Source organism: Heliangelus exortis, chromosome 29, assembly GCF_036169615.1.
Source record: "Heliangelus exortis chromosome 29, bHelExo1.hap1, whole genome shotgun sequence".
In the NCBI taxonomy this organism is placed as follows: domain Eukaryota; kingdom Metazoa; phylum Chordata; class Aves; order Apodiformes; family Trochilidae; genus Heliangelus; species Heliangelus exortis.
In genome coordinates, this window is record NC_092450.1 from 952,153 (window position 1) to 974,300 (window position 22,148).

General features: G+C 51.5%; 1 protein-coding gene across 1 annotated transcript; it reads right to left on the reverse strand.

The window, feature by feature from the left end:
• Window positions 1-430: 430 nt before the first annotated feature.
• Window positions 431-22,148, reverse strand: PSMD11 (proteasome 26S subunit, non-ATPase 11). Its single transcript, XM_071728292.1, has 14 exons — window positions 21,987-22,148; window positions 20,067-20,168; window positions 14,903-15,027; window positions 10,502-10,573; window positions 10,099-10,156; window positions 7,851-8,045; window positions 7,085-7,229; window positions 6,777-6,837; window positions 4,885-4,947; window positions 4,209-4,334; window positions 3,556-3,591; window positions 2,361-2,412; window positions 891-1,033; window positions 431-764 (listed from the first exon to the last, which is right to left on the reverse strand). Exons 1-13 carry the CDS (start codon window positions 22,075-22,077, stop codon window positions 891-893), a joined length of 1,269 nt encoding a protein of 422 aa, XP_071584393.1. The 5' UTR covers window positions 22,078-22,148; the 3' UTR covers window positions 431-764.

Below are 22,148 nucleotides of genomic sequence, written 5' to 3' on the forward strand. Positions count from 1 at the left end.
CTATTTTGAAAAGAGTAGCATGCAATGCAGGCCTCCAGGGGAAACCTGCCCTGTTCCCTTCAGCAGAAACTGGCCGGCGGGTCTGGCTGGGGGCTGCGGCCGCTCCGGCTGCGCAGGGCGGGCACAGCACAACGGCCCTGCTGGAGCAGGTTCCTCGGGGTGAAAGCCTTCAGGAAAATCATTGTGGAGCTGCATCCGAGGGGATCTGAGGCCCTTTAAGATTTGGAACTAGACCAGCAGTCTGTACATTTTGGGGCTTGGTTGTTTTGGTTCAGTACAAATGGCAAGGACTTGGCTGCTTGCAGACCGTCAGTCTCCAGCTCAGAGCAGAGGAAGAGATGAAACAAACTTGTTCTGGGCACCTCTTGGTAACAAAACTTTGTCCCTGCTTAAACTTCTCTGGTATCCCTCAGGAAGTGGAAAGCACATGTTTAGGTAGTGTAAGCCTTTTTCCTTTTATTTAGAATACCCTCTTTGTTTTAAACAATATTTCCCCCCCCAGATACAAAGTTCGGCCAGTAAAGATTACATGGAAACTGGAACACGCATCGTATGGAATACAAGATGCACTGGATGAGGAAGTTTAAAAACTTTCCGAGCGAAAAGTAGAACAAAGGAGAGAAAAATAAAAAAAAAAAAACAAAAGGGGAAAGAAAAAAAAAAAAAAAAAAAAGGAAAAAGAAAAAAAATTCTCCTAACATTTTCCCAAAGGTTTCACTCTCCTGTCACACACACTCTCCAAATGACAGATAGCAAATTCAACTCTGCAAAAAGAAAACAGAGCCAAGTCAATTGAGAGGAGAGGAAACAAACCTCAAGGACATAAACCACAGCGTGGCCTGGGGGGAGTGATGGCTCTGGGGCAGCTCCAGCCCTGGCCTCCCACTCACCTATGTCAACTTCTTGGCTTTGTTGTAGAGCGAATCCACTACTTTGCTCATGTTCTGAATAGTCTCAAGGGCGGCTTCGTAAGTTTTGTCTACAGGGGGTTCATCAAAGATGATCAGGACTCCCTCGCCTTGGTCGAGGATGCCTGAGGACACAAAGCTGAGGTCAGCAGGGTAGCACTCACCAGGTGACATCTTCCAGGCAGCAGGAATTTAGGGATCTGCCCAGGAAATGGCCAGTTAGCTGTGAGGGGTTTGGAGCGGGGTCGTGTGCTGGACTGGATTGTCTGGGCTGCATTAGCAGTAGGTATCCATTAAAAAGAAACCAAAAAAGGCTGAGAAAACCAGGTCTGTTCAGCCTTGAGAAGAGAAGGCTCAGGGGAGACCTTATTACTACGTTTCATTGCTTAAAGGGGGCTACAGAGAAGATGGAGACTCCCTGTTCCCAAGGAGTGCCATGGACAAGACAAGGGGCAATGGGCACAAGGTGCTCCTGGGGAGATTCCCAGTGGACATGAGGAAAATTTTCCACCATGAGGACAGACAGAGCTTGGAACTGTCACCCAGGGGAAGGGATGGACTCCCCCACTTGGGAAAGTTTTAAGCCTCAGCTCAACAGAGTGCTGAGACATCTCAGATAAACAATAATATGAGAAGGTTGGAGCAGATGAGCCTTGAGGTCCCTTCTAACCTGACATTGTATGACTCTATGAAAAAAACCAAAATTGTCCTGGAGAGAGGCCTGAGAAGACATCCAGGAGATGCTGATGCCTGCACATTCCCTGGTAACTCTCATGCCCAGCAGGATGGCTCAGCACAACAGTGGAACAAGGAAAAAAAAAAAAAAAACCAACCCATTTTATAATTAAGCTCTTCCCAGGTGCCAGGCAGGCTCTGCAGCTGGGTTCTGTCATCCCTGAGCTGCTCTCCACCCCGTGTGCTGCTTCCAGCCCTTTGTCTTGCTCAGCAAGAGGCTTTTCTAAAGGGACACTGGGGACAATGTAAACCAGAGCAGAGCTGTTTCCTCCAGGACTCAGCAGAGAAGGAGCCTCCTGTGGGCCCAAGCCCATCAGCTGTGCTGGGTGGGTGCACACAAAACCCTCTCCACATCAGTTACCCAGGAGTGGTGAGCACAGGACTCCAGCAAGCTCCAGAGCAGCAGAGGACAGCTCTGCACAGCCCAGCAGTGGGTCTGACAGCTGCCTCTGGATGGAGCCCCAGCAAGGAGGGCTGAAATGTGGGTTCTGATTTGTGAGAAATTAAACCTCGAGCTTAAGGAAGCAACAGGAAGGGGCAGAGCAATCATAAACCCAGCTCTGAGCTCTCCTCCTGTGGTGCTGATCATCTGCCACCCAGAGCTGAGCAGCCCAAGGAGGACACTCAGGCTGTAAAGGTGCCAAACCAGGATAAAGAGGTTTCTGCCCCCACCTGCCCTTGGGCAGTCCAGGCTGAAGGATGGAGAGAGAGACTCACCGTGAAATTTCTTGTCCAGGATCATCTGTGACAGTTTTCTTTCTACCTCAGCCTGAAATTGAAGCAGAAAAATCAAAAGTCTCCCAGAACCACATAAAGAAATGTGAATTTCACTACTCCACACACTCAACAGCCCTGACCTGTATTTAAGCAGAGTTTAAAAGCAGCTGGTTTATCACTGACCAGGATGCCAGGACAGATCTCTCCCTCCCATGCTGCTTTGATACCACCAGACACTTCAGGTGACAGCAGAAATGAAGTGGTGGCTTTTAATGATGAGAGCACCTCAATGTCTCACCCTCCTGCTCTGAGGAGGACAATGTCCCTGTCACCTCATACAGGCATTACCTGTAGGGGATCTGCAGCATCCCAGCTTGGTTCAGCAAATATTTAGGCAACTTTTGGCCAAGCTTCATTTAATCCACACAGCACTGAACTGCCCCCCTGCCCAGAGCCAGGCAAGAGCCCCATCCAGCTCCTCCTCTGCTCTCTGCACAGAGCTGCAATGAGGAAACAACTGCAGCCCAGCTTCTCCTTCAGCTTGGACACCAAGGGTGGGCCAGAAGAAGGCTGCACATGCAGGAGGGAGGACAGGTGATGGCACTGACCACCAAGGCTGAACTCAGGACACTTCCCAGACTCCAGCCTTAATGCCAAACCAGGACAGAAGCACTCAGGGATGCAACTGGCTGGGAATACAGTGCCTGTTCCTAAAACTCACTCTGGTTGGGATTACCTGTACAGGAGTTACTGCCACATCAGTGTGACATCCACATCCCTAATGAAACTTCAGTGATTGGAGCTGGATCCTGTATCTTAAGGGTCTAAAAGATTCTTCTGAGCATGCTCAGGAAAATCAAACACAGATGTAGAGGGAAGACTCAGCTGGTCATGACACGAGCTGTTACTACAGGAGGAAAATCTGTCTCCAATAAAAAGCAAGTGCTAACACAGGCAGTAAAAACCCCAAGAAAGATGTCACAGGAAAGGGCAGTGCAGGGGAAGCCACTCTGGTGCCTCCTGGGAACCACCCATGTTAAAGCTCAGTTCCCACGAGTGGCATCTGCCTGTAAAAGCTGTGGAGCTGATCTGGCAGACTAAGTAGCCCACTTGCATTTCCCAGTGGCCAATGCCATTTGACCTCAATTCCTTTGCCCTCCTGACACATGCCACTGATTTCTAGTTGTGTTCTTACCTTTGAGAGCTTGATGAGGCTGGATATGTGTTCAATCTACAGGAGAGACCAAGAGAGTGAAGTAAATCTTAGGTTGCACTTTGGACACACAGTATGGAGGTGTGGGGCTCTTGCACAGAACAGCTCAGGGGCTTTTAAATGCTCTGGCCTAAAGGCCTAAAAATCTCCATCAGCTTCCTCTGCTTTGCAGCTTCATGCCCTTCAGTTTTCACACCCAATTTTAACTGAAGGTCGACTGGAAACCTAAAGCCATTGCACTCTGAAATGTGAAATAATAACACTTCTTCTCCAAGATTGTGGCAGCTTTACCCACACCTGTCAGGGCCCTTAAAAGCCAAATACTGTTACCTTCAAACCACATCCAAACCACATCCACCCATGTTCAAAGCATGGTGAAATCATTTTGAAACTATGTCCAAACTCCATCCTGCCCTCACCAGGTATGCACCTGAGCCCAGTGAAAGGGCAAGGATTCTGGAACGGGGTTTTCCTCAGCTTCCCCCAGCCCCCTCCTTACTGGTTTTCAGCTGAACATGATGAACCCTGAGCTCTGGAAGTGCTGAGCAGCTCTGAGTAAGAAGTAAGCTGTAGGGAACAAGTCCCTCACCCTCCAAGGGCAGGGGACAGAGGGGACAGAGGCTGGAAACATTTACCTGTACTCTGGAGAAGGGTTCAATGACTCTGATCAGGTTCTGTTCCAATAAGTTATCATAGAGCTTAGCCAAGTGAGTGTTTATGATGGGGTCATCCCTGAGCTCCACCTTGTAGTCTGTCAGAGCCTGCAAAGACACAGTGGAAACACCTCACTCAAAGCCTTCCAGGTATGAAGGAGTCTTCCCTCCCTGCCCAGCCAAGTGCCAGTGGTTAATCCAACCCTGTCACTTGGCTCACAGGCCAGGAGATCACAACAGCCTGGTGGCCTCTGTGGCACATGCACCAAGCACCTTTCATCTGAGCTGAGCAGGCCAGAAGCTCTGGCTGACACTCAGGAGATGGCAGACAGGATTGTTCCCTGCCACAGGAATCCCCTCTGTTATCTCTGTGGTGTTCCTGCCTAAGTCAGGAAAAAATTTAGGCAGGAACACATCCCACAGCAGCACCAGAAGTTCAAGAAGCTGCTTCTGACTTCATTCTCCAAAAAACAAAAAAGAAAACAGTAGCTTCGAGCAAGCTGTGACTCCCCATGCTGTGAAACCCAAACTGTCTGTTCTGGGGATATTTGCTTGATAAAAACTTCTGTCAATGTTTTTATGGTTTCCTGCAGCTCCTGCAACTTTCCCAACAACCTGTTTTATCCAGCCAGGCCCCATTTCCCATCTCCTGACTCACCTTCTCAAAGTCTGCCAGTGATCTGTTCTTACTGGCCTGTGCCACACATTTTAGTGCTTCTGTCTGAAGAGAAAGAAAACCAAGAGGAGGTTATTTATTTTTTTTTCTGCATTCTCCTCTCAGTGCTATTATGCCAACAGTGCAGAATCCTGCAAATGTGCTTAAGAAGCAAAGCAGGAATGTTCCTTTTGCTGGAGAGCCAGCTCAGGGTTCCACCACACAGCAGAGGCAGAGCAGCTGCTGCTGAGGACACAGAGAACAGCTGCAGGACAGGCGTGGAATTGGCCTCCTGGAAACAAAGACCTCAAGTTCTGCAAGGTCTGAGCAGACCAGCTGCAGTTCCTATCAGGTTGCAGGTTGGGGGCAAGTCTGAGACCCTTTCTAAGGGAAGTGCATGGTTGGGCACTTGTTTAATGCCACTGTCAGCCCTGGAGCTGCATTTCTGCCCTTGGGCACAGCACACTGAGCACCACAGCAGAGCACGAGTCCTGCAGACACCCCGGCACCAACAGCACCAGAAAATGCTGCTGGGACAAAGCAAAGCCTCAGCCACACCCAAACTGCCATATTTCTATTTGAAGAATAACACCACCACAGCAGTTTCCATGGGGCAAGAGGCAGAAGAGACAAGCAGGACAGCCTGGTGGCCACAGTACAGAAGGACAGAGCTGTCCCCAAGGCTGCCCACTTTCCCTCTGCTCCCTAAGCTCAGTTTCCACAGCTGCTGCAGGAGCTTGGGATCCTGCTGGCTTGGCAGGACAGCTGGGATTTGCTCCCTGGCACAATGTCCTGCTCTGGAAAGCAGCCTCTGACCCAGCTGTCACTCAGGGGAAGGGGCTGAAGCAGCACCAGGGCTGCCCTTGGTGGTCCAAAGAACCCTGGAATGGTTTGGGTTGGAAGGGCCCCCCAAAGGTCCCCCAGTCCCAGCCCTGCAGTATCAGGGACACCCTCACCCAGCTCAGGGTGCTCAGAGCCTCCTCAAGCCTCACCTTGAACATCTCCAGGGATGAGGCCCCAACCCCCTTCCTGGGCAGCCTGTGCCATTGTCCCACTGCCCTCCTGGGACACAACTTGTTCCTCACATCCAATCTCAAGCTGCTCTTCTCGGATTTAAAACCCTTCCCCCTCATCCCATCCCTCCAGGCCCTTGTCCCAAGTCCCTCCCCAGCTTTCCTGGAGCCCCTTCAGGCACTGGAAGGTGCTCTAAGGTCTCCCCAGAGCCTTCTTTTCTCCAGGATGAACCCCCCCCAGCTCCCTCAGCTGTCTTGGTAGGAGAGGTGTTCAGCCCCCTGATCATTTTCATGGCCCTGTCCAGCAGGGATCATGCAGAGAGATCCCCACCTCAGAAGAGCCACCAAGGGCAGCAGTGTGAGGGCATGGCACAGCCCTGGCTTCTGTGTCTGTGCCTCATCTGAACACCCCTGGGTTTAACCTGGGGGTGGCACTGGCAGACTGGCAAGTTAAGATGTCAGAATAAGCAGAGTATTTAACAGCTCCCCAGCTGCCTGGCTGCCACCTCACAGCCATCCAGGTCTCAAGCTGCTCAGCTACTCTGCTGTGAATGGATCTGCAGAGCTTGCTACAACACAAGTGAAAAGCAACGAGTAACTCAGATTTCAGTGCAGCAGCTCCAGGGCTGCAGAGCAATTGGGGAGGGTTGGACATGAGGATCTTGGGCAGGGAGGAGGAAAACCAGAGCATGAAGCAAGCAGGCCAGGTTCTCTCAGGTTGTGAAAATCACCAGATTCCCTTTGAGGACAATTGACTTTGGGTAAATACTCGGGGTAATTTAATCAGCTCAGGACACAGAGGATATTGGTGTGAAAAGAGCAAAGTATTTGCCAAGAAGAATGACAGAATATAAGGAGATGTGAGGGATTCAGTTTCTGTACCTGTCTTCCTGCATACCGCAGAGCCAGCTTTCCACTCACTAGTGCCTGCACATCTTCTGGGCTGGAGGAGAAGGGAGAGAGCAGTTTATTCAACAGCTGAAATCTAAATGTGCCCCAAAATTTCACAACTGATACAAAATTAAAACAATTCAAGGAGCATTGTATCAGAAGCATTGATCAGGTCATAAATAAAGGCAACCAGCAAAGCCTGGCTGCTCAATGCTCTCACGAGGTTAGAGACTAATGGAGGAAAAGCCTGATCCATTTCAACCCCAGGAATATTCTTCATGGATCCATCTGCCACGTACATGTTCAGCATGATTTTGCACAGCAACATGTATTTCAGTGCAGTGATGGCTTTTGGGTTGTCAATTGAATCATATCCCTCAAATGCCTCATAAAAATATGAGTAGGCTGTTTTCCAGTCCTTCTCCTCTGCTGCATGGATAATACCTGTAGAGAGAACAGAGGAGAAGGCATCAGAGCTCATCTGGAATGGGACTGGTTCCACAACACTTGGAACCTGAGTGCTGAAGGCCAGGTTGGATGGGGCTGAGCTGGTGGGAGGTGTCCCTGCCCATGGCAGGGGTGGCACTGGGGGGGCTTTAAGGTCCTTCCAACCCAACCCATCTGTGATTCTATGATTCTGTTTGGTTGCTCAGTGTTTTATCTGGTACATCCATAAAAAGAATCCTTTCCTCTGTGTCTCCCTTTATCTCATCTTTACCTTATCACTATCAGAAGAATATCCAAGCCCCCTGTTAAGGGGAATGTTAGGACAGAGCCTGGGGGCACTTCAGGAACAACAGTCCCAGTTCCACTAACCCAGTGCAATGCTGTAGTGCCAGGGGAGGTTATGGACCCTCCACCACTGGAAGTTTATAAAAAAAGCTTAAAAAAATCCATGTCAGGTGCAAAGTAATTACATCTGCTCCTGCCTGAAGGCAGCTGGGCAGACTTGTGGGTCTCACCCAGCATCATTTCCTCCTATGATTCACTCAGGAAAGAACAAGTATCAGTAGCTGATGCATCATGGCACACCCTGGACGTTCCCCTCCTCCTGCAGGGCTTTACCTGACTGCATGTCTAATGCTGCCTGCAGCTTTGGTGGGCAGTAGATGGCATTGGCTGTAGTCCTTGCAGAGGTTAAGGCTGCTCTTGCTTTTGGCAGATTGCTCAGGGCATGGTAAGTCTTACTTTCTAACAGCTGCACCTCCACCAGCAATGCTTTGTCATCCATCTTCTTCAGTTCCCGAAGAAGCTGGGAGCCTGGCAGTGGGGAAGAACAAGAATGTTTGTGCACCTGCCACCAACAGCAAGACAAACCAACACCTCCCCAGGTGACACCTTCCTCCCCAGCAGGACTGGCTCTGAGGCAGGCAGGCTGGGCCTGCACAACCTGCTCTTCCAAGGAGGAACAAAGGAGGGGAAATAACAGTGGGTGAGTGTCAGTCCCCAGCTGGAGAAGAAAGAACCAGTTCTGTGTTAGAGGTGGAAGAGGACAGGGAGCAGCCCTGGGCAGTGTGTCTGTCACCTCCTGGGGGGCAGCAGACACTCAGCACAAAGTCAAGGATGGGTTGTGCAGCTCTGATGGGCTCTGCTCCCCCTTCCCCAGACTCCACCATGATCTCCCAGTCACAGACCTGAAGTTCTGCCCCTTCCTTTCCCCAGGGGGAGACCTGAGGACTTGCAAGCAGCTCCTAAGAACAGGGGATGAGGAAGGGATGGTTTAAGCACAAGACACCTACAGACCAAATTCTGGAAGCAGGAACAGACAGAGTAAGGGATGCCTGGATAAACTGCCACAGCAAAGCCTCCTGAGGACAAAACCAGAAGAAGCTTTTCCCCTTCTTAGTCTGAAGAAAGGGAGGCTGAGAAGAGACCTCATCACTCTCACAGCTACCTGGAAGGGGGATGTAGGGAGGGGGGGTCAGTCTCTGCTCACATGAAATTAGTGATAGGATGAGGGGAAAAGGCTTCAAGTTGCACCAGGGCAGGTTTAGGTTGGACACCAGGAAAAACATCTTGACAAAAAGGGTTATTAAGCACCAAAAGGGGCTGCCCAGGGCAGTGCTGGAATCCCCATCCCTGAACAGGTTTCAAATTCACACAGCTGTGGTGCTGAGGGTCTGGCAGAGTTGGGGTCAGGCTGGGACTGGATGAGCTCACGGGGCTTTTCCAGCCCCAAGGATTCCACAGCTCTTTCCCCCCACTCTGAACTAATGAGTGACCTGGGGCAAGCAGAGATGAGAACCTCACCCTCCCTTGCTGTGCTCAGGAGGTGAAAAACAGAGCTGAAACTGCAGAGCTTGGTGGAAGGGAAAGGATTCTCCCTGGAAACATCCCTGCCTGCACCTCCTCCTGCAGCCAGGGACAGCCCCATGTCTTGGCCACCCCCAGCAATGCCAGGGCACACACTGACATCCCCATGGAGCTCCCAGAGATCTCCTACAGGCACAGGTCTGAACACCTCCCTAGGCTGTACCACCACCACCCAAGTGATGAAGTTAACTAAGCACAGCTTTGGAGTGTGGGCTCTGATCAGTACCTGTATGCAATGTAATTCTAATTTCATGCTGAATTCTATGGATCAGAGCACTGAACATGGTGTTCTGATCAGGTACAGCTCACCCAGGTGACCCTGGACATGACACATGTCCATGCCAACACATGGTTTCAGAAGTCAGGGGTCCCTGGTGAGGCATCCCAGGTGAGCACTGGTGCCAGTGCTGCTCCCCAAGCCCCTCTGACAGCTTCAGCCTCACTGAGGTGGCTGCAGCCACTTGCAAAATGAGCATTTGAGAAGCTCAAAGGGTCATGCAGGCTGCCCAGCTGCACTCTCCTTTCCAGCAGAGTTCACACTGTTAATTACCATATCTCAGGTGGGGGAGAAGCAGATATTGAAGCTTTGACACCACTTCACAAGATTTTGTCTAATTACATCCTCAGAGGTTTGCCAGTCCCTGACATGATTACTGCTTTTATTGAGCCTGTATTTGAGCTGGTTTCTCCCTCCAGCATCTCCAACCACACACCAGGTGTGTCCCAGCAGGAGCCAAACCTGATGGCCTTCAACTGGACACAGTTCCTCCTCACTTCCAAAATGGTTTGAAATGAGCAAAGGGTGAACCAAAGAGAGCTCTCAACACTTTTATCACCAATCTACAGCAGCAGGTGGCAGGACTGGTGCCACACTGAGAAATGAATGCCCAAGTCCTACAAAACTTCTCAGGGACCATGATGTGGAGGATCATTTCCCTTTTCAGCCTCAAGACCAAACCCAAAGCTCAGAACTGTTACCACCACCTAGTGGGAGACTCACCCAGCTGCAGCGCTTCTTGGTACCTCTTGGTGTCAAAGTACAAGGAGACCAGCCTGGCCTGAGAAGAGAAAAAAAGGAGCTGCTGTGAGGGAAGCCAGAGAAAGCTGCTAGAGGTTTATTTTGTAAAATGACATTTTATCTTCTTATCTACACAGACTTCAGGAAATCAGTTTGTATTAATGACATCGTGTGGCCCAATTCTGTTGAACTGGAAGATTTCACATGGAAGATTTCAACAGAAGGGGTAAAATCCTGCCTGCTGAAGAAGAGTCCTTAACTTCTGTGCCATTGCTGCCACCATTGCAGGTGCAGAGATCTGGACACCAGGCTGCAAACTCTGCACTTTGAGGGGTATTACATGTGCTGAAGGGATGATCACACTTTGCTCCAGGAAGCCTCTCACCTCCAGAGCCTGGCGCAGGAAGGTCCTCTTCTCTGATTTGGCCCATTCAATACACTCTAAGCACAGGTCAACCTGAAAGGGAGCAGAAAGAAATGTCTAAAGCCTTCTGCTGCCCCTCTTTAAAACAGCAGCATGCTTCCACCCCTCCCTACAAAGCAAAGAAAACACAACAAAGGTGTAGGAAAAAAGTCATTCCTGTCTGAAGAGCAGCAGTGCTGAATGCTCAGAGCTGAGCTGGTGCTTGCCCCTCAGGACCACCCACCCCTGATGTCTTCAAATGACACCTTCAGTGTCACCAGGTGGGAGTGAAGCTCCCCAGTGATGAGAGCTGCAGCTCAGAGGGGAAGGTTAAGTCCTTCTCTGCAGCAAGGACTCACTGGTAGCCACACAGTCACCCAGTGTCAGGAGGGGACCTCAGGGCTCACCTGCTCCAACCCTCCTCACGTTATTGTTGATCCGAGCTGAGACTTCAACCTTTCCAAAGTGGGGGAATCCACCCCTTCCCCTGGGAGACCCTTCCAATCTCTGACTGTCCTCAGGGGGACAAATTTTCTTCCTGTGTCCAATGGGAGCACCTTGTGCCCATTGCCCCTTGTCTTGTCCCTGGGACTCCTTGTCCACAGGGAGCTGATACCCCCCAAGCTCAGTGCTGCTTCAGGTTGACACCAGAGCTAAACTCATGGAAATGTTGCATGAAATTACACAGAACAGCCAAACTGTGATGCACATTTGCATATCCTGTTTGCTAAACTAACTTCTGGCACTTTGTAACAACATTCCCAATATTATACCACTTATGTGCTGCAAGAGACAGTACAAGTTCAGAAGACAAACTAAGGCTTAGCTACAGCTTTAGCTATTGTACAACCCCCCCAACAAACCTCCTTCTTCTAGTCCTTTTTCTAACACATCTGTCTTCCAATAACTTTTTCTGACCCTCTGGGACAATCTGTTCCCAATGGAGCATGGAAATAAAGACTTGGCTGCCAAGGTTTCAGCAGTAACAGGGAGACGTCTGACTGCAAGTCTGAGCAGCTGAGTTGGGGCACCTCAAACCTTGGGGTCAGTTCTGGGTCAGAAAAGGGACACTGAGGGGCTGGAGTGTGTCCAGAGAAGGGAAAGAGAGGTGGGGAAGGGTCTGGAGCAGAAGTCTGCCCAGGAGCAGCTGAGGGCCCTGGGGGTGTTGATCCTGGAGCAGAGGAGGCTGAGGGGAGACCTTCTGGCTCTCTGCAACCCCCTGAGAGGAGGTTGGAGCCAGGGGGGGTCGGGCTCTGCTCCCAAGGAACAAGGGATGGGACAAGAGGAACTTTTGGCACAACTCCAGTTGTGCCAGGGGAGGTTTAGGTTGGAGCTTGGGGACAATTTCTCCCTGGAAAGGGTTGTCAGGGCCTGGCCCAGGCTGCCCAGGGCAGGGCTGGAGTCCCCATCATCCCTGGAGGGGTTCAAAAAACAGGAGATGTGGCACTCCAGGACATGGGCTGGTGGCCATGGTGGGGTTGGACTGATGGTTGGACTCCATGATCCAACCTTCCTGATCCTGTGATTGTAGGATCACCACTGGGTACCTACAAATGGATTCTGCCTTTGGGCAAGGGATGGTCTAAAAGACTTTGAGGTCCTTGCAGTGTGTTTTGCACCACTTCATTCAGCCATTGAGAAAAATGTATTTTTTTTTATTGCTCTAGAAAGAAAGGAAAGCAAAGTGCATGGGGTTTAGGGCCTACAGATGTCAGATCATCTGTGTCCTTTAGCAGCAAGAAGCAACAGAGGCAACAGGCTCCACTACTGATAACCAAGCCAGGTGCCAGGAGCCACTCAGCCCGTGCCACTGATGTTTTATCTGTTGCTTCAAGTGAAGGAACCCAACAGCTTCTTGTATTTTTAGGACTGTTGAGACTCCCTTGATGAATAAAGCAGTCATGTTCCACCCCAGGTAGAAGGCAGTGTTGATTTAGTACTGATCAGCAACACAGAATAAAACATCCTGAAGTGCTAGACTCAGGAATGCCTTTTCCCAAAATCTCTGGATCTCAGCTCTTTCCAGAGCAGCTCTGTAGCTGCACTACCCTGCAGGACTTGTCAGCTCCTTGTGTCTGTTTAATAACTGGAAATGAAAATAATGAAAAGCCATTATGAAGTTGCAATTTATTGTACAGTGATAGCTGGAGCATTAAGAGCTGGAGAAATCTCTAATTTCACTGCTTCACTGAACTCCTGGGAGTCTTCTCCTAACACACAGCACACAGAGGAGGAAAATGTCCCCCTGAACATTCCTGAGGTGCTGAGGGTGGTCAGGATCCCTGTCAAGAACCTCACAGGTTAAGTGTCATCAAATCCAGCAAGATTTTGGGTTTGACTTCTGAATATGCTTGAAGGTTTTGACTATCTGGGACCCATCACTATTCCTCCCAGTTCCTCCCCTGCCAGATAATGTCACCTTTTGGGACTGCATCCAACCAGTGCCATTTACATGATGTTACCTTTACAAGGTGTCTGAAGCCACCTGCTTTCCCCTGATGCCTCCAGGGGTTCCCATCCCCCCTGCACACCCCACCCTGCTTCCCTTAACCCCTTCTGTTACAGAGGGGCAGAAGATTCTGCCTGTCCCCACTTGCAGTACACGACATGCAAGCCACAAGAGCTGAATTGCAAGCAAAGAGCATCTGCCAGGTCCCCTACCCAGAGGCTGCTGCTGCTGCTGCTGCTGTGCTGGTCTGGCTGCTGGGGACAGCACCTGCCTCACCATGGCAGAGCCTGGGAGGTGCCAGGGGTGTGTGCAGTGCTAGGGGGGTGTCACAGGACTGCCAGGGACCTCCAGGGATCACCCACTCCCACTCCCCCCTAAATCAGGATCCCCCCCAGCACATCCCCCAGGGCTGCATCCAGGGGGTTTGGAATCTCTCCAGAGAAGGGGACTCCACAACCTCCCTGGGCACCCTCACTGGGCAGAAGTTTTTTCCTCCTATTTAAATGGAACTTCCCATGTCCCAATTTGTACCCATTGCCCATCCTGCTGGCACTGGGAGTTACTGGGCAGAGTCTGGCTCCATCCTCCCTGCACCCACCCTTCAGATACTTGGGGACACTGACAGGGTCTCCCCTCAGCCTTCTCTTCTTCAGGAGTCCCAGCTCTCTCAGCCTTTCCTCATCAGAGATGCTCCAACCCCTGATCAGCTTTGTTCTCCTCCTCTGGACTCTCTGAGCAGTTCTCTGTCTCTCTGGAGCTGGGGAGCCCAGCACTGGATGCAGTTCTCCAGCTGTGGCCTCCCCAGGGCAGAGCAGAGGGGCAGAATGAGCCCTCCAGCTCCTGCCCACCCTCTTCTTGGTGCTGCCCAGGATTTCCTTGGCCTCCCTGGCAGCAAGGGCACCCTGCTGGCTCATGGATAATTTACTATTTATCAGGACCCCCGGATCCTTCTCCTCAGCCCTGTTTCCCAGCAGCTCTACCCCTCATCTATATTGGTGCTTGGGGTTCTTCCTCCCCAGGTGCAGGACTCTGCACTTGCCCTTACTGAACTGCATCAGGTTCCCTGCCCAGCTCCCCAGCCTGTCCAGGTGATGCTGGATGGCAGCACAGCCTCCAGAGTGCCAGCCACCCCCCAGCTCTGTGTCCTCAGCAATACCCTTTGTCCTCACAGCTCTGATGTGTCAGTACAACCCACACCCCAGCAGGGCAATGCTGCTTGCAAGTGGCTCCTCACCTTTTACAACTTGCTCCTGCCCTCTTCCTGTTCCCAAAGAATCAGCAAGCCACACGGGCCAGAAAATAAAATAAATAAGAAAACCATATTCTAGGGAGCTAATGAGAATGGAGTCAGTCCCAGCCGTGGGCTATCTCAGGCTGAACAGGATTGCCAGTGCATAATTTCATCCTGTGGAAGGAGTTTACACTTGGTAACTGCAGAACTTTTTCCACTCTCACTTCAGAGGTTCCTTTCAGCCCTGAGAAGCATTCCCTGGAAGGCCACACACCTTCATGTCTCCAGCTGAAAGATGCTAATTCACACTCACCATTAAATCCCCCCAGTGCTGAACAGCCCCTGAGCATCCCCTCCTCCAGCCCTGGGCCATCACATCCTGTCCCCACCCAGCTCCTCACCACTTGTGCCCCGAACACCAATCACCCTGAAAATGCTGTTAATGCCAACAGCAAGCAACACAGAACTAAGGAAAACACCCAGGGTGAGAGTTACTCCTGAGGTGGAGCAGGATGAAGCTTGGAAGAAAACAGGGTGATGAGTGAAGTAAATTCTCTCCATGTTTTATTAACAGAATAGATCCAAATGCAATAAATGAATGTTTCCTGACACGAATAACTCTGCAGTGTGAAGCAAAGCAGGTCAGACAATGGTGTTGGGAGGCTTTTGAGGAACAGAGTGATGCTGAAAACTGGAATCTCACCTCCTGTCCTGTGGCTGCCTCCATGTCGAGGAAGAGGTCGAGCAGGGAGCGCACCAAGCGCGCGGCTTTGGCTTTGCTGATGGAGTTCAGGAAGGGCCGAACGTACTTCAGGAGTCCCCCCAGCTCTGGAGACCAGAAAAACCAAACCAGGAAATCAAAACCACACAGCCAAGAGCTCCAGGGCAGCCAGAGTACCCGACACGTCTCCCAGACAGGGGTATTTATGACACCAAACGCTTTCTGAGCACTCTCCCGGTGTGGTTTAGAGGAAAAGTGATAAATGTCACCCAAAGGAAGGGCTGGAGGAGGGGCCAAGGCCAAGGGGGCTCCAGTCCCCTCCCCTCCCCTGCCTCATTTAACACCACTTGTAACTACATTTGCCTGGGGCTTGTTTTAAAAACATAAGCATCTGCTAAATGCTTGGAGATTTCTCTATAAAATGGGCACTGCAGTTTATAGTTTAAGTGGGGTTTTATGAACTGGGAGGTTGAGGTTTTGATGTGCCACACCTCACCAGCCCCAGCCAGCCAGGATCTCAGGAAAAACTTCTTGAAAAAAGGGTCCAGAAGAAAAGCACCAGATGGTGCTGGAATCCCCATCCCTGAACAGGTTTCAAATTCACACAGCTGTGGTGCTGAGGGTCTGGCAGAGTTGGGGTCAGGCTGGGACTGGATGAGCTCACGGGGCTTTTCCAGCCCCAAGGATTCCACAGCTCTTTCCCCCAACTCTGAACTAATGAGCTGACCTGGGGCAAGCAGAGATGAGAACCTCACCCTCCCTTGCTGTGCTCAGGAGGTGAAAAACAGAGTTGAAACTGCAGAGCTTGGTGGAAGGGAAAGGATTCTCCCTGGAAACATCCCTGCCTGCACCTCCTCCTGCAGCCAGGGACACCCTGCCCTCCTCTGCTGGAAACAGCACAGCCACCCCCCTTCCCTAATTACCTCCCCTCACCTAACGAGGTTTCTCTCTCCCTGACCAGCTGACAGTTCAAAAGGAAAGAGGAAAATCCTTTTTGTGGAGAAATGCCATACAAGGAGCAACTGAGGGAACTGGAGTTCTTGAGTCTGAGGAATTCTCCCCTTCTCATCCCAGGGGAGATCTTTCTGCTCTCAGCCACTGCAGGGAGGGTGTAAAGAGGCTGGAGTTGGTCTCTTCTCCCAGGTAACCAGCAACAGGAGGAGAGGAAATGGGTTTCAGTTGTGCCAGGGGAGGTTTAGGTTGGGTATTAGGAAAATTTCCTTTACTGCAAGAGTGATGAGGGATTGGAATGGGCTGCCCAGGCAGGGGGGAGGTGGTGAAGAAGCCTTCAGATGTGGTGCTTCAGGAGATGGTTCAGGGGTTGTGGGTGGACTCTATCTTGAAGGTCTTCTCCAACCTTAATGATCCTGAGGTTCTATGAAATTCACTAAAAATGCCATGGCTAGAGAGCAGGGATGCACCAGCCCATGTCCCAGCAGCTTTGGGACAGGGCCTTGGGGAACAGAAGGGTTTGGGATGTGCTGGAACTGCAGAGCACGATTTCAGAGTTGCAGTGATGAAACTGCAGACCCTGGGCAGGCAGGGGAGGAGGATAAAGGATAATCCCAGCAGAGAGGGGCTCAGTGCTGACCTGGGGGGCTTGGACACCCAAATCATGCTTTATTGGCCCCAGAATTTTAAGACTCAAACATGAGTGAGCTCTCACCCCACCATAGTTACATGATTTGACAGTTGAAAAACGTCAAAACAAAACCTGCCATGAGTATTTCAGAAATCATCCATACAGTCCATACCTGACTGGTATGGGAATAAGAACTAAAATAAGAGACTTATTTTTTTTCCCCAGTTCATAATTGGAGGAGCATCACCAGAATTTCAGTCTGGGAGGATTCCAACAAACACAGCTGAAAACAAAGTTCCTTTCATATTTCATGACTGCAACAAAGCAATTTCATTTCAATAATGCAAAATAATTGTTCTAAGAACATCTCAGTAAGATGTAAAAAATATTCCTTGTATGTTTTTTATTTTTCTGACCCATTTTAGAAGTTTAACCAAGCCTGATACAATTCATTTCTGGCACTGTTGAGAGGTGGCACTCAGTGTTCCAAGCCAGTTGCTCACAGTGCTGCACTGACATCTTTACACATTTTAAAGCAGTTTCAGAAGAACTGAAACTTCTCAGGTGCATCCCAAGCCCTTAGAGGAGCCTGATTTTCCAAAAAGCAGTGTAAAAAATTGTGACTGTCCATAACACACCTCTCAAGGAACAAAACAAATTGCTAGGACTGACCTGCCTAAGATTTCATTAGATTTCTAATTTCTCTCTGCCTGAAGTAATAATTGGGCAGATTTTCTGGAACAGAGGTACAGGTATTTGAATATATTGAGATTTTTAATACCTAAGATTGATATTTTTACTATCTAAAGTATTGCTATCTGGCTGTGAGCTGAGAGTGGGCTCTGGGTCACCCTGTGGGTCCCTCATGTTCTGCATCACTGCTGCTCAGCACCAGCTGAATCCTGGTTGTAGGGCACAAGATGCTGTTCCACATGGGAAAGGAGCTTTAGAAGAAAGGAAAAAAAATCAAGGCAATGCAGAACTTATCCTTCCAGTGGCTCAAGAGCTGCCTCAGCACTCACTGGCAAGCAGATTCCAAGCCAGCAGCTGGAATGCACCAGCACATGTTGCAAACTGCACATCCTGACATGAAAGCTCAAAGTTCCCATAGAAATTTCTCTTTCCTACCACTGTAACTGTCAACTATTTTTAGGATTTTTTTTTTTTTAAACTTTTTTTTTTTTTTTCAAGTAAATGCAATGCTTGGCTAAGGGGTGTGATTGACAGCTCTGGAGAAGTGATGAGCAGCAGCTCTGGAAAATGAAGTGGCTGCTCATCCTCAGAGCAGGTGCTTCCACAGGCTGACTCTGGGCACCTGAATTCCTCAGCTGAGGAATTCCAGCCCTGGAGATTTAAGCAATGCTATAAAAATCTAGGACTGTTCTAAAAATATTAACAAACCAAGAGTAATTAATCTACCAGTTCAACCCTTAATCTCTATCAAGCAGATAATAAGAATACAAATGACCTTCTGTATTTATTTTTTAAAGGCTGCAGCTCACTGGTCCTGTAAAAACTCCAGGTCCCTTTTTGCTCTCAGCCACTTGGCAGCTGGAACTTTCTAACCCCAAGCCCCAGCTGGCTGCAGCTCACTGACCCTTCCACCTCTGGGATGTTACTGCTTGAAAGGAGCCAAGGCAGCAGCTCCAAACTGTCCCAGGAATTCCACAGGTTAAAGCCAGGTGAGCAGCAAGAGCTTCCACTGCAGCTGGAACAGAAAATGCAGAGTGTCCCCTGAGTGTTTGTCACTCCTGCCCTGCAAAGAGGAGAGGAGGGGAAGGAAGGGGACAACCCCTTCCCACAGCTCCCAGCTCCTTCTGCAGATCTCCAGAGGGCACAGCCTGGTGCCATCACCCCCATCTCATCCACACAGCCAGTGCTGCCAAACTCATTCTCTTCTGGTCACAACAGAGCTGCTCAGCAGCTCCCTGGAGCACACTGCAAATACACTTGGGGTTCAGTCCTTCCCAAACCTGGTCTGGATGAGTTCACATTGGCATTTTCAGTCACTCAGCCTTCCCTTTAGAAAAACCTCTTAACCAACCACCCTGCTCTGAGAACACACTGAAATTCTCTACACTTGGGTAAGACTTTGGCTTAAACTCAAAACTATCCCAAGTTCTGGCCAGTCAGGAGGCCCCCAGGCACCCAACAACTCTTCTCTCAGGGTTATGAGCACCAGCAGCACATCCACACATTTCCCTGCAGAGATTCTGGTGATGATTTCCCCCTTTTAGCTCTCACACCCACACCCACCACCTTCCTGGTGCAGGACCAAAGCCACCCTCAGTTCTCTCTCCAGAAGCCCCCAGCAGAACACCAAGGGCACAGCCAGCCCTGAGCTAAATGACTGGAGATCTTTTAATGTTCAATCAGAGAAAGAGGCACTCCTACAGCTCCAAATCCTTACTCTAGAAAGAGATGAATCCTGTGCTGGAAAGGTTTATTTATCTCTTATTTATCTAGAAGCAGCCCAGGGCAGGAGATCAGAGGTGGAGATCTGCAGTCAGCTGAGCTCAACAGCACCTTCATGTCCAGCACTGCTCTAAGTGCAAAAAATCTGTTTTATCACCAGCTCAGTTCAGTCACAAAGAAAAGGGGATCAGCATCCAGAATGCTCCAACTCGTGTAGCCTGGGGAGAGCAGGTAAAGGGCCAAGCCAAAACAGATGTTTACAAAGCCTGGGCAGCAGGACACCAAGTGTTCAGAATAAACACACACCCATGATCAGCCCTGTCTGAAACCTCACACTGCTCACCCCAGCCTTGGGGCTGCCCCACTCCAGGTTGGTCAAACCTTCTGCTGCTCTGATTTCCCCAGCCAGCTCCTGTTAAAAGCAGAGATGCTCCCCACTTTCTGTTCTGAATGCTTGTTGAGCACAGTTTGGAAGCATCAGGATACAGCCCAGCCCTGGACAGGGCTCTGTGGGTCTGGATGGGGTGTGCCAGCTCCTAAAATGCTGAGGTGAAAGGTGCTCCAGAAGCACAACCAACCAAACTAAACTGAGGACAGAACACCCACCACAGCACCTCCAGCTTTCCAGGAAACAGGGGGGGTTTCAGAGGCCACAGATCCAGCTCAGCCACCAAACAGGGAATCTCACTCCATTTTTGTCCTTTCACAACAACAGCACTGTCAAGTCCTCTTGTGAGGAGCTGGGTGAGGACTTCCCAATGTGATGTTGCAGAAGATAAATCATTTAATTAAGAAAGAAGCTGCCAGTGAGGGAGTTTTAAGGAGAAAGTTTCTAGTGTGAAACAAGGCTCCGAGATCATTAAAACCAAGAGAAACTTCTTATCTCAACCATGACAATTTAACAGAACTTTAATCACTTTTAGCTTCAGGTCAAAGGGTCATGAACTAAACCACCTGATGCATCAGCATCTTTTGGAGTTTTGGGCTAAGCAGCAGCAGATTAATATTTTATGTGTTTATTTAGTTTTTTAGCTTGTCCTGTCTCCAGCAGACCATCTGCCAAAGCTCTCACTGCTGCTCCATTAAAGGAGGAGGCAGGATTCAGCTGGCTGCCCTTTACCCACCCCCAGGTCCCCATTCCAGGCTCACCTTCTGCCTGCCCAGTCTTGGCCAGGAGGGATCCCAGCTCCAGGATGCTCTGCTCTTTGACTTGCACTGCTTCCTCATCATTTTCCTGGACATCCCGTTTCACTGGGAGAGAGGGAAAGGGACCTTTAATGCCAGCTCAGTGAGAAGGGAACCACTGCCAGGCAGCTCCTGGAAAGGCACCAAAACAAGTGACTGTTCTGACAGGCCCCAGTGACTTCAGCCTGGCCTGGGAGATGGGGAGAGGAGATTCCATGGGAACTTTTTCATTTAAAGTTTCCAGAGAGCACTTTGTGCTGCAGGAGCCTTTAACCCAGCACACTCCAACTTGACCAGGATTTCAGTCTCATTAAGCTTGTCCAGCTGTTCCAAGTTTTATTTAAAAAAAAAACCCACCACCATCCCCCAACAGGCTCCCTCCTGCTGAAGCCACAAAACCAAAAAAAAGAAATGCAACGGGATCTCTGGCCTTGGATAGCCTGGGACTGGGATTCCTGACGTGGCCACCCTGTGCCTGAAGTTGCAATCCCGTGGTCAAACCCCATCCCAGGAGCAGCAGGAGGGGAAGGAGGGGACAGGGCTGCAGGGAACTGCCAGTGCCATGCTCAGCCTGGGAGCCCTGGAGCCCAGGAGCTCAGCCTGGGAGCTCACCCCCTGGTCCTGGGGGTGCAGCTGGGCCCAGTGACACACAGCAGCACCAACTGCTCCCACAACATCAACCTCATACAAGTTCTCCCCCAAACAGCCCCCTGCCTGCCCTGCTGCTGTGTGAACATCCCCCCCCAGCATCCCTGCCCAGGAACCTCACCCAACTCCTGCACAAAGAAAGCCAAAGGGGACTCTGAGGAAGCCGGGCTGGTGGGAGGTGTCCCTGCCCGAGCAGGGGGTTGGCAGCAGCTGATCTGTAAGGTCCCTTCCACCCCAAACCATCCCACGGCTCAGTGAGAAGCCGCTGCCCAGCTCCAGGGGGAAAACTGCAGCCCCAAGCACAGCCCGGGGGCTCCTTCCTCATCATCCCATCCCCAGAGGGTCCAAACCCCAGCACTTTGCCCTGCAGCAGGGCCGGGGCAGGACACCAGGAGCTGCCACTCCTGAGCCGGGGAGGTGCTGCCAGGTTTGAGGACACCAACTACTAATTAACCCGAAAAACGAGAGGGACGAGCAGCTTCAGAGACACCACAACAGCCCCAGTGCCAAGGTCTAACAGGGACACAGCTCCTGGGAGCCAGGAATTCCTCCCCTCCACCCCCCTTTCTGCAGGAGCCCCTCAGGACCACCCCAAACACCGCGGAAATCTCCACCCTACCCCTGGGAACCCCAGCACCAACACCTCCCCGGTACCGGTACCGGCCGGGACAACCCAACAAGGCAGCCGGTGCCCCCAGCACCTCTGCGGACCGGAGCAGAACTCCCGGCCCGGAACACCGGGAACTCCTCAGCACTTTCTGCACGGTTCCCGCCGGGGATGTCCCCGCGGTACCGGCGGAGCTGTCACTTCCAGACGAGTTTTCTCCCCACCCTCCGCTCCCCGGGGCCGCCGCGTCCCTGCCCCCGGAACCCCACGAACCCCCCCGAACCCGAGAGCAGCCCCTGCCCGCCCAGCCCCGGGACGCGCCGCTCCCCGCGGGCTCTGCCCGGCAGCACCGCGCTCCCCGGGGAGGAGAAGCGGCCCGAGCCCCCGCCGGCAGCTCAGGCCCCGCAGCCCTCCCCGGGGAGCGGCCCGGCCCCGTCTCACCGCGCCGCGCCGCGGGAGGAGGTGTCGCGGCGGCGGAGCGGAGCGGGCCGGGGCCGGCGGAACGGGCCGAGGCCTCGCTGCCGTCCGGGCGGCACGGTGAGTCAGCAGCCGGCGGCGGCAGCGGGCGGGAGGCGGCGGCGGGCGGGCGGGGAGGGCGTCGGGGCCGGGGTGGGCGGTCAGGGCCTCACCTATGGAGTGGAGGATGCCGATGGAGGCCTCGCGGTCGGTGGAGAGCAGGGACTGTGCGCGCTGGAACTCCAGCACCGCCGCCGCCGCCATCTTACCGCTCCCTCACTCCCTCCGCACCGCCAGGCCGGAAGCGGCCCGCGGCGGGACACGCCTCTTCCGGC

Coding starts and splice junctions, on each gene's coding strand:
- PSMD11 (XM_071728292.1), bottom strand. CDS start 22,077: ATGGCGGCGGCGGCGGTGCTGGAGTTCCAGCGCGCACAGTCCCTGCTC. Junction 8,046..10,098: donor CCAAGAAGCGCTGCAGCTGG/GTGAGTCTCCCA, acceptor CCCCACTGCCAG/GCTCCCAGCTTCTTCGGGAA. Junction 4,335..4,884: donor CACTGGCAGACTTTGAGAAG/GTGAGTCAGGAG, acceptor GTGTCTTTGCAG/GCTCTGACAGACTACAAGGT.